General features: G+C 44.6%; 1 protein-coding gene across 15 annotated transcripts in view; it reads right to left on the bottom strand.

Moving 5' to 3' along the window:
* Positions 1-10,075, bottom strand: part of dmd (dystrophin) — a 282,422-nt gene extending 272,347 nt beyond the window's left edge. For 13 of the 15 annotated variants that reach the window (XM_037091716.1, XM_037091705.1, XM_037091714.1 and 10 more), the window contains exons 1-2: positions 9,792-10,075; positions 9,582-9,699 (exon numbers count right to left, since the gene is read on the bottom strand). In XM_037091716.1, the coding sequence (XP_036947611.1) occupies positions 9,582-9,699; positions 9,792-9,914 (241 nt within the window). In that variant the 5' untranslated portion in view covers positions 9,915-10,075. The remainder of the gene's footprint in view (positions 1-9,581; positions 9,700-9,791) is intronic. The other 2 variants (XM_037091717.1, XM_037091718.1) reach the window with 1 other exon arrangement.
* Between the last annotated feature and the right edge of the window lie 4,508 nt (positions 10,076-14,583).

Raw genomic sequence — 14,583 nt, 5'->3', positions numbered from 1 at the left:
CAGTGCTCGGAAATTATGTTTTTTTTGGTTCACAGTCACAACAGAAAACCTTTCTAGTGTTCAAACGTCCACCTGACTGTGTCCGTCTGTTGTTTTATATGGGGGGAAAAGCAACACACCACAAAAGTAACCTGCCACAAAAGTAATGAAAAAACACTGCCCCATTCCACTGTATAATGGTGAGTCTTACATGTGCGGTTATTTAGGTAAAAGTACGCATAAGTAATGCAATAATCTGCAGGGACAGCAATGTGATGTAACATATTACTTTCAATTGATAGTAACTAGTAATATGCCATACATTACAGAAACTAGAAACTAGAAAATAAGTCTGTTATGTTTGCAGGTTTCTGCTCTGCCACAAAATCAACCAAAAAAAAAAAAAAAAATCAATGAGTGTAGGTCTTACTGAGAGATTACAAATGTGAATCACTATCACAGCAACGAAGCACCGAGGAGTGTTGCGTCAGCATAGCTGAAACAAACAGACAAATGTGAGAAAGTTTCAAGCCAGATTCACCAAACTGCACAAACTTGTCAGAAATCGCTTGTTTCATATTGATGAACACTTCCTGTTCATAAAGACATGCTGTTTTTGCAGGATTGACTCATTAGCTTAGCTGACACCCCCCAACGGCTCCACGGGTCTATCTGTTCAGTTCCATTTGAGTTTTATTTACAATAAGGTCACAACTGTAGTGCAGAAAGCATATTAGGGAGCTTCAGCTCAGGGTGCTGTCAGAGATCAGCAGATAAAAACATTACATATTTAGCAGTGACAGTAGTTACATGCTCCAGTGCAGCTCTGTGACGTGACCGAAATAAAGAAGCGGCGGTCTGACACCAAGCTAAACGCCTCGCTTGAGCAAAGCAGCACATGATTAAACTGGGGGGCGGTCAAGGGAATATGACAGTCAGAGATGAATAAGAGAATACTTGACAAGTGGAACAGCTGAGGATACTCCTCTAAACAGTGACTAACACAGAGACCCTGAGGCAGCTGCCGGTGTGTGAGAGGTTTCCACTAAATCGTGGCTGGCTGGCTTTCCAATGCAGTATTCATTAAGAAGAGAGGAAAGAGGTCTTATTTAAGCGCCATTCTTTTTCTGCACACGCTCACAAAGACGCACATAACATACTGCCGGGAGACGCCGGGGCATTTTGAATTCCTGGAAAGAAATCACTGCGGGTTTTAAGGCGAGTGTTGAAGGATGCACTTGGAGGAGGGAGACGCGGCAGGAGTGCAGACGGGGAGGTGATATCACTCTTTGAAATTAAACTTGTCCCTCTTTTCAGCATCTTTCCCATCTTCCTCCGTTTCATATCATTTATTTAACTTTAGCTGTTATTTCCACGCAGGGACCACAGGCGGAAGTGAATAATCTATAAAGCGGGGTGTCTTACTATGACGTCTTTCTGTGGTGGATGACTTTAAAAGACCTTATGAAGAATCTCGCACTGCACAGAGTATTTACCCAGAGACAGCTTTTGATGTTGAATGCTGATATGCCACAAAGCTGTGCTTATGTTCTTGTTAGGTTGAGGCACAAAAACACCCAGCTAAGGTTCGTAAAAGATCATTTTTTGGCTCCAAATGACAGTTTTGGTTGCCACAAACACAGTTGGAGGTCTAATTCAAAACACTCACCAAAAAAAACAACGATGCACCGACATCCTGTCCAAAAATGTCCTTCTTTAATGCCACAAACACTGCAGGAAATTGCCCCGACATTATCCTTACAAATATCCAGCAGCGCACAGCTCGCGTATTTAAAGCGCCGAGACTCCAGCCAGCCGAGCTAACCAGCTAAATTCTAGTTTAGTGCCTGGCTAACTTGAGGATAAAACGATTTCATCCTGTGGCTCTTCTAGACTTTCTAAATGTTATCGGACCAAATTGCTCAAATCAGATTTTGACATTTTGCAGGGGTTGTGACACCCTGAAAGAAAATGTATCCACTGTGTGACAGACGCTTCTTTCACTATATGAGCCTACGGGAAAAAAGTCTTTTGGGGCCACAGTGCGTAACACGAGACAGTCTGGCCTCTAGGAACAATGAATTTAAAGCCTGGCACTCTTTCTTGGGGTTTGCCCCTTAACCCTGAACCACAATCCATTATGTTGTACATACCTCAGCAGTTCTTCCATCAAAATGACTCACAAGCTCTCCTGTTTTATCCTTCACACAACGGTGTTTATGTGCAGAGTCTTCAAAGAGAGACTATCAGACTGCACTCATCATCCAGTTTGGATAGACCTCAAGCCTCTCCAGTCTTACCTCTCAAACAGCCCCTTTTTAAAATCTTTCAGGCACATTTGAGGCCTTTTATTAGATTGTCAACGGTAGTGAGAGGGCAGGAAATGAAGGGAGAAAGAAGATAAACATGGACGTGCAATAAAAGGCCTTGAACCGCTCTGCGCCTCAGGCCACCGGGGCACCGCCCCTCCGACAGCCCTTTGAAGGTCCGTCCCAAAGAGAGGATCGCCCAAAATGTCTTCCATCAAAAGGTCTGCAACTCAAATCAGCCCTCGCGAAGACAGAAGTACAGTACACGAGCTCACAACACACATGCACAGCGTGCCTGATACTGACGCTGCAGAGAGGATCAAAGTGGAGCTGATCTTATCGCTCCGTCATGTGTGTTTGATGGCGCGAGCCTTGTGGTTATCTTCTAGCTCTGAGTGTGTGTGTGTGGACACGTGGGTGCACATCCAGCTAAATGATCGCTCCAGGACCATCGATCCAATTCATAAAAATGACGGTAATGATTTTTGATGACCTCATTGAGTTCGAGAGCCGACACCGCTCACCCTATCCGAACTCGTCTTTCGCTCCTCTGCATTCGTCCTCTTTGCCGGCGCTCTGTCACCGTAACCGTGAGTTTAAAAAGTTAACCCAAACTGTTAATCCACGCTTCGACGAGTTGAAAATCCCAACTCATCCAAAATGCAAGCAGGGTTCTGATCCTGAGCCCAATGTGAGTGGGAAAAGGATTCCCACCCGTCACCTAACCCCACCGACTGCGGCTGATCGTGCAATGTCATGCTGGACATTTTCTCCCTTAATGACTCCCACGTCAACTGTCAGAGAGCGCCGATGTTAATGATGCATCTATCAAAAAGACGTGATAATCTGTGCAAGGAGAACTTCCTTTTGTGCTTGACTACGGCCCAGCGTGGCTCTTCCCCCCTGGCCTGATTGATCATTTCCCCCCCGCTGCGAGCCGTTGGCCCACTTCCATAAGAATGGGGTGCAACCTGATTCTGATTTCCCTGACATGACTCCTCCTAACCCAGAAAGAGCTTTTTGTGAGCGTGGACTTGTGTGTGTGTGTGTGTCTGATTGAGCAGGGAGGGGGTTCCTCTGGGATCCTCGACTGCCAGACTCATTACAACATCCCCACACAGCCTCCTCCCCTGGTCTGTAGTGACCCAGAAACTTCATATGGGTCAGATCATACGCTGAACCCTCCACTCCACCCCGACCGAGAGATGGAGCGTCTTCATATCTGTCACGACTTGGTCGTTCGTTCTACCACCCAACCTGTTTTTTTTTCCCCCTCCTCCCCGAAGAAAACAACAGCTGCCTTTCTTCTCCACCGTCCTTCTTGTTGTGTTTGTTTTCTCTCGCTCTCTCGCCACAAGCGTCAAACCCAACCTGACTCTCTCTCATACAGAGCCAGACTCAAATCTCCCAAGAACAGGCGGATCTGTTCCCACACATTCATCTTCATTGCCAGCAGCTCACGCGGTTCTCTCTGAGGACACCGGCAGCGCCCAGCGGCTGCCTCTGCTGCCATCTTCTGTCCGCAGGTGTGACTGCTCAATCGCGTAAAAAAAAAAAAAAAAAAAAAGCCACTGACTCACAGTTGTTGGAGCTTATTAATGTGTCATCGAGCGGGAGGATTGATGAGTCTATTTTTGCTTTAAACAAGACCTTGCTTTTATATTTATACCTGCCGCACTGCTTTCATACAGTACATGCCTTTCTTTGGTTGTTCCACTGGAGTTTGGTGACATGTTCAAGGGCACCAGGACTGCAGAGGCACCGAGGCTCAGAGCTGCAGACTCATCTCGGGCAGGATCATGCCATCGTAGGCTTCAGTCGCTGGGTTACCATCCACCTGGTTCTTTGGACAAATTGTGCCTTATAAAGCCCGAGTGGAAAACTTTAAATAATCTTAATAAATGACGAAAAAGGTTACGAGCCAGAAAAGTCGGTGCACAAACTACAATATAAAAGAGACACAGTGAAAGAATTATGTTGCTTTACTCCTTTAATCCTGCAAAAAAACACAACACTAGATGAACACTGTGTTAGTGTTGCTGTTCATCGTAAGTTAGTTAGCTACGGATGCTAACGTTTGTGGCTATGGCTACTTTCAACTACTACTTTTGTTTGCTAAAATTAGATAATACCATTATAATGTATAATTTTAGTGGCAATTTATTCAATTTCATCTCTAAAAAAAAGTGATTTAATTTGAATAAAAACTGTATTCTCACGGAACATATTTACAGCATTACTTCCTGCATTTGCTCGATGTTCTGCTGTATTCTCGTCCCTGTGAGGTGACTGTGTTGGTATCACATCCAGTATTCTACCGCCTTCAGAATTTAATTTCCCGCATGGCGCTTCTCAGCCAAGCTTCCAAAAATGTGTCAAAGTGTTGTTTCATTTTCTTCATTTCACTGACACTGATTGGACACGAGAGGTGCAGCTGTTGCTCTGTTACCACTGTCTTGCAGTTTCATATATGTTCAATTTTCTAATTCTAAAGGTGACACTTTGCTGTTTGAAGACTTATTTGTCTATTAAACTTTTGTGGCTAGTTAGTTCTGTGTCTCATTTATTTAATCATTTGCTTCGTCTGGCCTGCACTGATTTATTTTGTCTTTGGCTGCTGAAGATAAGCAAACACGAGGATAAAATAGCGGCTGGTTCATTATTAAAACGCGCCCTTAGCCTTCTCTCCCCGTCCTAAATGCAGAACTTCTGTTTTGTAAATGCAACCTGAAGGCTGACATTAACTGAAAAACCGGGGAGCTTGTCGCACTAACGTGTCCCCCGACGCTGCGGCTGCACTCAGATCAGTTGCTCCTCCCGCGCATGCTGACAGATGAGGTTAAGGTTTAAAAGACAGGGGGGCTGATCCTAAAACAGCGCTGAGGGACAAGTTAAATCACTGAGCGTTTATTGATGGCCTTGTGTGAGCCTGCATGCAGAGTATATTTAGAGTTGGTGTGCAAGCTCTTTAACTGTCCTGACTTCATGTGGCAGTGGGGGGAAAGAAAACAACAAAATACTCAGAGAGTCTAGATCAGAAGATAAAACACCCCGCTGTCGATGATTTGAGGGATAAACTGGGGAGCAAGATGAAGAGTGTACGTGGTGGAGAGAAAGAGCGAGAGAGATAATCACGGGAAAGAGGAGGATCGGCCTGGAAAGTGGGCAGAGGGGCAGGGAGAGACAGATCAACAACAAGAGAAATCAAAAAGAGGAGAGGAGCGCAGGGGTGAAGCGAGAGGACGAGACAAAAAGAGAAAGTGAAGGAAAGAAGGGGGAAAGAAGCAAAGTTAAGCTAAAAGGGGGTGAAGAGGAGAGAATTGCAGCGAAATGAAGAGGCACGAAGAAGAAGAGAAAACGAGGAATGAGGCGAATCGAAGCGAGGCAAAGTTAACTGAAAATAAATGACACGTCGATCAAAGGGACACGACTTGATGAAGAGTGATATCACGACACTGGGAGAGAAGTCGAGAGAGAAAAGAACAAGTGGAGTGAAGACAAGGGAAGTGGTGTCATTTAAAAAAAGAAGTGAAGTTCAATGGAAAGGAAGCACGTGACATCGATCAAAGACGGGTCAAAAAAGAGAAGTCAAGTGAAATGAAGTGAGATGACAGTCAGTTATGTCATATGAATCAGAGAGAGAAGTGAGGTGAAGTGACATCGAAAGAGGAAAAGTGCAGTGGAATGAAGGGATGCAAAGACGAGTGAACAAAATTGGGGAGAAAATGGGGAGATGTAAAAAACGAAGTGGAGTTAAAGGAAGAGTGAATATGAACTGAAGCGATATCGATCTAAAAGGTTAGGCATCAAGAGTGTTTAGGTGAGAGACGAGTGAAGTGAAGTAAAAAAAAGAGCAGAAGTGAGGCGAAGTAAAGTGATTTCAAGTCCGAATGAAGGAAATGAAGGAAACTGAAGTGATATTGAGTCAAAATAGAGGTGAAGAGAGGTGAAGAAACCAAAGTGGAGAGATGTCATGTCATGTCAAAAGCAGGGAAGTAAACATGAGATCTGCTGTACTGGGGGGCGGGGGCTGGTCTTTCCTAGGTGTGCCTGCTGTTTTGCATATCACACAGGGGTCCTCAGGGTGCAGGTGTCCATGGTAACGCCTGAGTCTACCTGCCTGTCTGCTCACACTCACACACACACACACACACACCCACACAGCCCGTCTCCCACACCCACTGAAAGGTTGTCAATGTTGATAAATTCAACCATTTTAAAAGCAATCTAAAACAGAACGCAGACCCACCGTCAGCCCCACACACACACACACGGACACACACACACACACACACACACACACAGCCTGCAGCAGGGATAAAACACACCTGCTGCATACCTCTGTGTCGCTTTCCAATAGAAAAATGCAGAACCAAGGAAAAACTGTCTATCTATGCAAAATGATCGCATCACAGAGTATGTCCCGATGTGTAATTAAAAAAGCAACACTGATATTCCTTAAAATATACTTTCAACATTTTTTTTAGAAATATAAGTTGTCGTGTTGTGTTTGTGCTGCGTGAACAGCTGTTTCCTGTAAACAACAGGTGCAGAGCAGAGTGAGGTCATGCCACGCCGGGTCGTGGCCCGAACACTGTCGGCACCTCTTCAGTGGATCTGGTGCTGACAGTGCGCGGGACCCTTGGCCCAGAAAACACCTGTTTGTCTTAAAGGACCAGAACACATGTTTCCTTGATTAGCTTGTTAGCATTTGTTAGCGGGCCTTCACGTTCTTGACATTGTTATCTGTTTGATCTGGGTTTTTGTTGCTGGTTTTAGGTGGGTGGGCTCAGCTGGGAAAAAAGGTGATGTCATGTATGCTTTGCACCAATCAGGATTCAGCAGCATTTGAAACCAGATCTGATTGAAGTCAGGCTCTGCTTTAAATAAAATCTGATCAAACCGCACCCACATATTCTTAAGCAGATAACAACTTTTGTGTGATAAATTATCATTGAATAATATTTAAAGATGTTTTCAACATTATTATTCTAGTGGTTTCTCATTAATATTTAACGTTATGGAAGAAATTTTAATCGGGTTTGATGTATTTTGAGAAATGCATTATTGAAGAACATGTTTCAACAGCGCTGTTGGTGTGTCTCGATTTCAAACATACTTGACTTTGCTGTCGAATCAACAAATCGTTCAGTAATGTACTGTAGCAAGCAGGAATCCTAACATGCACCAGGACTTGCTTTTCTTTGTCTTACAAATTCTTAGAAGTGGATAATTACATACTTATTTAAAGGACGCATCTCAAGAAATCTATTATAAATGTGTTGATCTGTGCATCAAAGTGAAATCCGGACTGCAGGACACACAGACATGTTATACCACACAGAACATGGCATGTTAAATATGCTGAGTGGGGTCTGCCACACAGAGTCAGACAGCTGGATTTAGCTCCTGACAGACAGTCCGGTCGTACAGTGGAGAAACAACTTGGGTGGTACAGAAAACACGAGAGGAGCGGAGGAACGTGAAAAGACAAGGGAATGACAGATACACTGGGAACAGATCAGGGAGAGAAAGAAAGAGGCTGACATTTGGGAGCAAAAGGAGAGTTTTTAGAGAGATAAAGGGAGAAGCTGGAAAAACAGAGGGAAGGTGTGTCGTGGAAAAAAACTGAAAGCAGTGGAAGAGGAGAGAGGGAGTAAAGGAAAGAGAAGGCAGGCGGGGAGCATGGAAACCTCCCTAAGCGGGCAATCTGACACCACGCAGCAGCCGTCCGTCAGGCCAGCTGACCGCTATTTCCAGCATGAGATGACCCACCAGCTGTACCACGGGAGGGGGGGGAGAGGGCGAGAGACATGCAGAGAAAGTGTGTGAGAGAGAAAGAGAGAGGGGGGGAAACACAGATTTATTTATTTGCTGAAGCTTCTTTAAAGCAGGCGTGTCAGTACAGAAAAAAGGTATTTAGACAGAGAGACGAGAGGAACTTCATGTCCCAAGGTCCAAAGAGCTTGACTCTGCCGTCCACCTGTCTGTCTCCATCAGTCTAGATCAGACCACTCCAGGTCAACCAGTATTTACAAGCGCTATAAGAAGATATCAAACCTCGGCGGGCCTCTGAAAATCATCCCCATCGAGCTGCGAGAGGGGGGGCTCAGTGTCGGGGTCACACGAGTGGAGACTGGCCAGTTAGCTCGGGAACAATTCGCTCCTGATGTAGCTCTACAACTTGTCGATGAGGGGAGCTCTGTGTGACCGTAACGTACCAGTGTGGCACAGAGGAGGATCGGGCTCTTGTGGGTTTCACACTGCTCCTGGTGACTGTGCGTTCAGATGCATTTCCTCTTAGGTATTTCCATTTCATGCTCCATTAATACAACACTGCATTTCAGAGGTAAATAATATACTACCGTGGCATTAATATACACACCGTGGCATTAAGCTCCAACAGTAACTACACATTGGTGGATGAGTATCAACAACCTCATAATGTCAGAGATTATAGCAGATCAGTCACCAGGGGGAGGGGTTTACCGACAGCTCCACCTTACTTCCTATATCATTACAGAAAAAGGTGATCAAATTCAGCCATTTCATCTTAAAGCCACATTATGTAGGAAGTGATGGGGGGGTGGACACCACTCACCCTATTACAAGACACTGTACCATCATATTTTACAGGGAAAAAAAGTGACGTAAAGTTGCTTCTATCGCTCATAGTTGACATATTGTGCATCTATAACCGCACACACACCTCACCGCGCTCTCTCCCATGAGCAACAAGTCGAGAAATACACTGCGGACAAGGTCACCAGCTGGCATGGACCGTTTTTAGATCCGATAATGCCCCTGCAGAGTGTCAACATCCTCCCCGTGCGAGGAAGAACAGAGCTCATGGGAAATGGAGTTCCCAACTCCCATAACAGCACCAGCGCGCAAAGTGTCTGAAGCGCAGACTCACTGAGCATTTCTCCACCTGTTGGCACGTCTGACGGAGGCTAAGAGCAGCCTGCAGTCAGCACCTTGAACATCACCCAGATATGGGATTTTAAAATGATAAAACAGTCTCACAGTGCTCTGAAACTATGAACTTCACTTTTATCATCACATCCACACCAATCACTGTTTTACCAGCCACTTTTACCAGGTGTTCTGCTGAGAAAACACACAATCAGAGTCACATAAATCAGATCCCAGAGTTTCATTTTTGCAGCTGTGACACTTGTGGGAAAAAAAAAAAAAGTTTGAAAGTTGTTGTCAGTGAGCATCCTCACCTCGGCAGCGCGCAGAGGTGTCACACACATACACACACCCACTAGAGACACTCTGATGTCCTACCAGATCGACACTTGATGATCTCTCCAAACTCGTCCTCCACCGGCTCGTCGCAGTAGTCCTCGGGGCGCACACCCTCCGCCATCGATAACAGGGCACCAAAAAAAAAAAAAAAAGTTAGCTGTGAATAAAAGAGGAGATTAAATCCACCTGGAGGGAGAGAGGAGACCCAAAGTACAAATCCAGAACCGGTGAAAGTGTGGACGCACGAACCGAGGAGCTCCACAGGAGAGGAGGAGGTGGTGGTGGTGTCAGTGGTGGAGGAGGACCGGGTCTGTCAGACACGGACAGACGGAGAGGAGCAGGTGTGCATGCGGGGGCTGGGTGTCGGAGCATTCCCACCTCTAAATAGTAGGATGCTGGGTGGTGGCTGTCCGCGGGGCCCCGTCCCGTTTGGCGGACGCCATGCGTAAAACCCGACACCCAGCGGACGCATCCCTGGACGCTTATTTCCGCACCGGGGTGGGGAGGGAAGGAGGGAGGGGGTGGGGTAGGGTGGGGGGGTCTGATGATGCAGCTGCAACTTATCAAGGTGAGTCAACTGTGGAGCTGTCCTCCGCCGGGTGGTGCAGCCAATCAGCAGTCTTTTTTTTTTTTTTTTTTTTTTTTTTACTGACGCGTCACGATTTCTCGTGATAACCTCGATCTGATCGACAAAAATGAGTTTAGTAGGTTACTGCTCACTTTGATGCTCGGGGATCTGGGTCACAGAGTTTAGAGCAGCACAGAAACATGGATGGACTTCACTCTGAAGTAGAGAAAGTGAGGGGAAGCCTGACAGATGTGACATTAATGAGGAGCAACCTGAGAAATGAGTTAAAAGTCTTTAGTAAAGTGGCTGTTTTGGTGTCTCTTGACTTCATAACTGATGGTCTGTACAGTAATGATCTCTGAGGAGGAAAATAAAGACGCAAACATCTCCCATGTGAAATCACACCAGGGGCGCAAACGTCTCTGTGCTGCAGGGAAAGCTCATTCCTTACTGTGGTACAAACTTACTAATATTAGATCTGTTGATAAACTGATACTCCCACTTTGGATTTCCCGGTTATTCAGAGGCAGGACTGAGCTGTAATAGCTCCATTACGCACGGCGCGCTGCGCATTTACGAGCCTGAGAGCTGCTATTCTTAGACATGATGGTGTGATGGATCCGGGCGCAGCTCCGGAGCCTCGGGCTCCGTGCTGGGAGGCCACAGACAGTCTGCGGGGTGTAACTGTAAGTGAATGAGCTGTTCCAAAAACAGAAACCGCCATGCACTGACTGGCATCCCAGGCAGGCAGCCGGCGGCTGGATGGAGCTCCGGGCGGCTTGTCTGGACGGAGAGGTGGTGTAGGTGGGTGTGAGGGGTGGGGGGGGCCGCTGGGTGACTTATGTCATTTAGCTGCTCCCTGAGGTGGTGATGAGATGAGGTGAAGTCATCGGTGCCCCCATGTTTGAAATATAGTGAAAGTGTCCCCTTGGATGCAGGGACGGTCGACACAGCATGGTGAAGTGCCCTCTCAGGATCCCCACCTCATACAGCAGGGGCCCCTTTTATGTTTTGGCCCCTGGCCCTCAAACATCCTGAGTACGCCACTGTCTGGAATCTCTCTGACTAATAATTTGATTTCTTTCTTTTGTTTAACAGCTGTGGGGCCCCAGACAGAACACTGAAGAGACTCTGTCTTTAATACTTACTCTATAAAACTTTATTTAACTCGACTCCCCTCTATTGATCCAATTAAAAATAAAACTTTCAGTAGTGTGACAGTCTACAAGACATATGGTGGGGAAAAAAATCAAGTAAGTTCATAAAAACATGGAAAATTGTTCCTCAAGCAGGTGATGAGATCTGCAATTTCATGAGCGAAACAATTGAAAGCTGGGCATATTTTATTGTTTTTAATGCATAAAGATTACGTCATTTTGTTTCTTCGTGTCACTCGTTTTTGTTCTCTATTGATGTAATCTCCTGAGTTTACTGTTTTGTTTTTTAACCTTATGTTAGCTCAAACGAGAAAATTCCACTCAGCCGCACCAAAAATGGCACGAAAGGTATGAATGTTGAGATCTTGACGGTCGGGAGCGGAGCCTCAACAGTGTCTCACAGAGACCTCACAGCAGGGGACATACATCATGTTGACAGGAAAAAAAAAACATGTATACATAAGCACATATACATTGTTGAAATAATTAAAGACCAGATTAATTAATGGAATATTGTACATATGCATTAGATGTTCTAATGTACATAAGAATTCAAATCTGAAGATGTGAGGCTACAGTGCATTCGTATTGTTGAATAAAATGGGTTGTTCTGATTTCTTTGTTGCCACAAAATGTTTTAAATTCCAGCTGTGATTAAAATTTCCGAAAGAGAAATCAAAACATCTTTAAAGATTTATTACTTATTTTCTCTCTGGTCTTAAAACTGAGAGTTCTGCAGCATTCATTTACACTGACACTTCTAGGAATACTTGGAATACAACATTTTTCTTCAGCAGAACCACACTACACACTGGTAGCGACAAGAATGAGTACACTGCAGACACCATCATTCTGTGCTTGCCGAGATTTAACATATTAAAACTGGAAATATGAGATCCATTTATTTGTTTTACAAGTTGTTTCGTAGTTTCTAGCCTTGAATTCACTGAGCGTGTCTTTTATGCCTCAGCTAGTCAGAAAACCATTAGGACTGAGTAATTTACTGGAAGAACAAGCAACATTCAATGAGGTGAAGCCACAGAAAACTCAATTTCACTAAAAAATAAACTTGTTAGATGTCAAGTCAAATAATTCTGTTATTTCCCACTCAAATGTAATGTTTATGTCTGGTATTTTAGCTCTCCTTTATGGATTTAGGACCCAGTGGCTCTGGGTTGTAATAGCATGATCCGGCCATCAGGGGGCAGTGTGAGCACAGGTTAGTGAGTACAGTAGGCCTCTCTACTGTAAACTAGGCCAGTGAGTGTTGGAAAGATGTTTTCTGAAGACATCTGCCTCTGGGGGGGCCGAGTGAACAACAGAGGAGCCGCAGTCGATTCTGAAAAATTAAACGGGGAATGAGAGTCGAAACGATCCAGAGTGGTGTTACATGTGATTGTGGGATCACACACGCTCACCCCTGATTGGGTGTGTCTGTGTGAGGCTAAATGACACAGATGTTGACTGTGGCAGACGCTGGGTGTGCTCACTGTGCTGATGAGGGCTAATCCAGGCTGACAAGGCGTGCTGCTCCTTAACCGACCCCCCGACTCTCCTTCCTGGGGGGTTTTGGCAGCAGTGATGGCGGAGGACAAATCAATTTACTGCAGGAGAGAGAGCTCCTAGTTTATCAAACTGAGCCCTTAGTCTCATGAATAATTGTGCTTTATCTGCTTTTTCTGGAAAATGAGAAATGGGTGCAGGTGGAGAATTTGAGTGTAATTATTTAAGTGATGCACTTGTCAATTTTGGCCAGTTTTGCTTCCATGACTTGTCTTCTAGGAAATAAATGTCCAAAATACACATTGAGGTGTTTATCTTAGTTCTGATTTCTGTTCTGGACACACTTTTGCATATTTAATTGGATAGAATCATTTGCATGTTTCCAGATGTGACCATCCAATCCCAAAATAATGTATTAACATGTGAGAATGTGTTATCTTGAAATTTCCAATCATATGTGATGTCTGCAGAAAAGTTGCAGTTCACATGGGATTAATAAGTGAAATATTAGAGACATGTAATACAAAAAAATTTATTGTCTCATGTAAGTAATCAGCTGGGAAAATTTCATTGCACTGCTCTATTCATTCCTCCCTTAAAGCAAATCACAAGCCAACATCTGTTTTTAAATCAGGCGACGAGAACGACACGACGTCCCTCTACGATGTTACAGATTCCTGGAATAAAAAGCTGCTGCTCCAGGGAGGTGCCACTTTTAACCAACTGTTACGTAACTTGAAGAGATCTTCTGTCTTGCAGCGATCTCGATGTTCCCTGCAGTGAAGTGTGCTCGTCTGTCACAGCAGCAATCACAAACCACTTTACTTCAAACAACACATCATCGGGGTCTTTTTTTGTCACTCACGGGCTGTGAACAGTCGCCTCCTCAGCCAGAAATAATGACACCCAGGTCTCTGCGGGGGCACATGTTGTGATTATGTTAATATGTTTTCTTCCTGAAGACAGTAACTGTTGTTTTGGTCAAGTGTTCGCTCTGACTCTGCGGAGCCTTTCCTTATGTTGCTAATTGGCATCCCCCCCTTCCTAATTGGCAGGAGGAGTGTTTGCTAAGAGGCAGCCTTGAAAGAAAGCGAGTCAAAAACTGGCAATAGATATAATCTCCAATGTGTTCATTCAGATAATGAGGGGAAAGTAGTCCTCTTCCTGGAGGAATCTGGGTTCCTTTGAATAAACCCTTGATATAGTGGTATAGAGAATGAAGCTTTTATTTTGTTAACTTGGAGCATTCAGGGAAATATCTTCAACTGAGAACACTGGCATCTCAAATTTAAATCTAAACATGAACGTTCAGAATAACTAATTGAGATCAAAATGGCTAATAAAGGGTAAAAACTTGGAGCTGCCAATTAAAGTGTTGAGAAATGTATTTGTTTAGTTTAGAACAAGCTTTAAATTGTTATGTTAATCGAACATAGACTTCACTGGAATACACCTAGTTTGCAGTATAGCTGGTGGCAGACAGGATGATATCATCTGCATACAAATGGACATCGACTTACCAGAGTATCTTGACTTCAGTCATTTTTTTGGTTTTGTCCTCTGGGTGCACTTCACTTCTTCCGAGCTTCCCTTTGAAGGATGTTCTTGCAGCATCTGACAATTTAAACTCAGCACACCAGGAAACTCCAGTGCATTTTTTTTTTCAGCGTATGTTGCTGATGTGCGCTAAATTTAGCTCACAACATCCCCAATTCATTAAGCTTACACTGAAAGTAAAATGAAGATGACAGTAGTTATATCAGAGCTGAATAAAGACAGTGATAGGAGGAAAAAAAGACAGTGAGACTTTCTG

Source organism: Acanthopagrus latus, chromosome 24, assembly GCF_904848185.1.
Source record: "Acanthopagrus latus isolate v.2019 chromosome 24, fAcaLat1.1, whole genome shotgun sequence".
Lineage (NCBI taxonomy): Eukaryota > Metazoa > Chordata > Actinopteri > Spariformes > Sparidae > Acanthopagrus > Acanthopagrus latus.
This window is presented reverse-complemented; position numbering and strand designations above follow the sequence as displayed.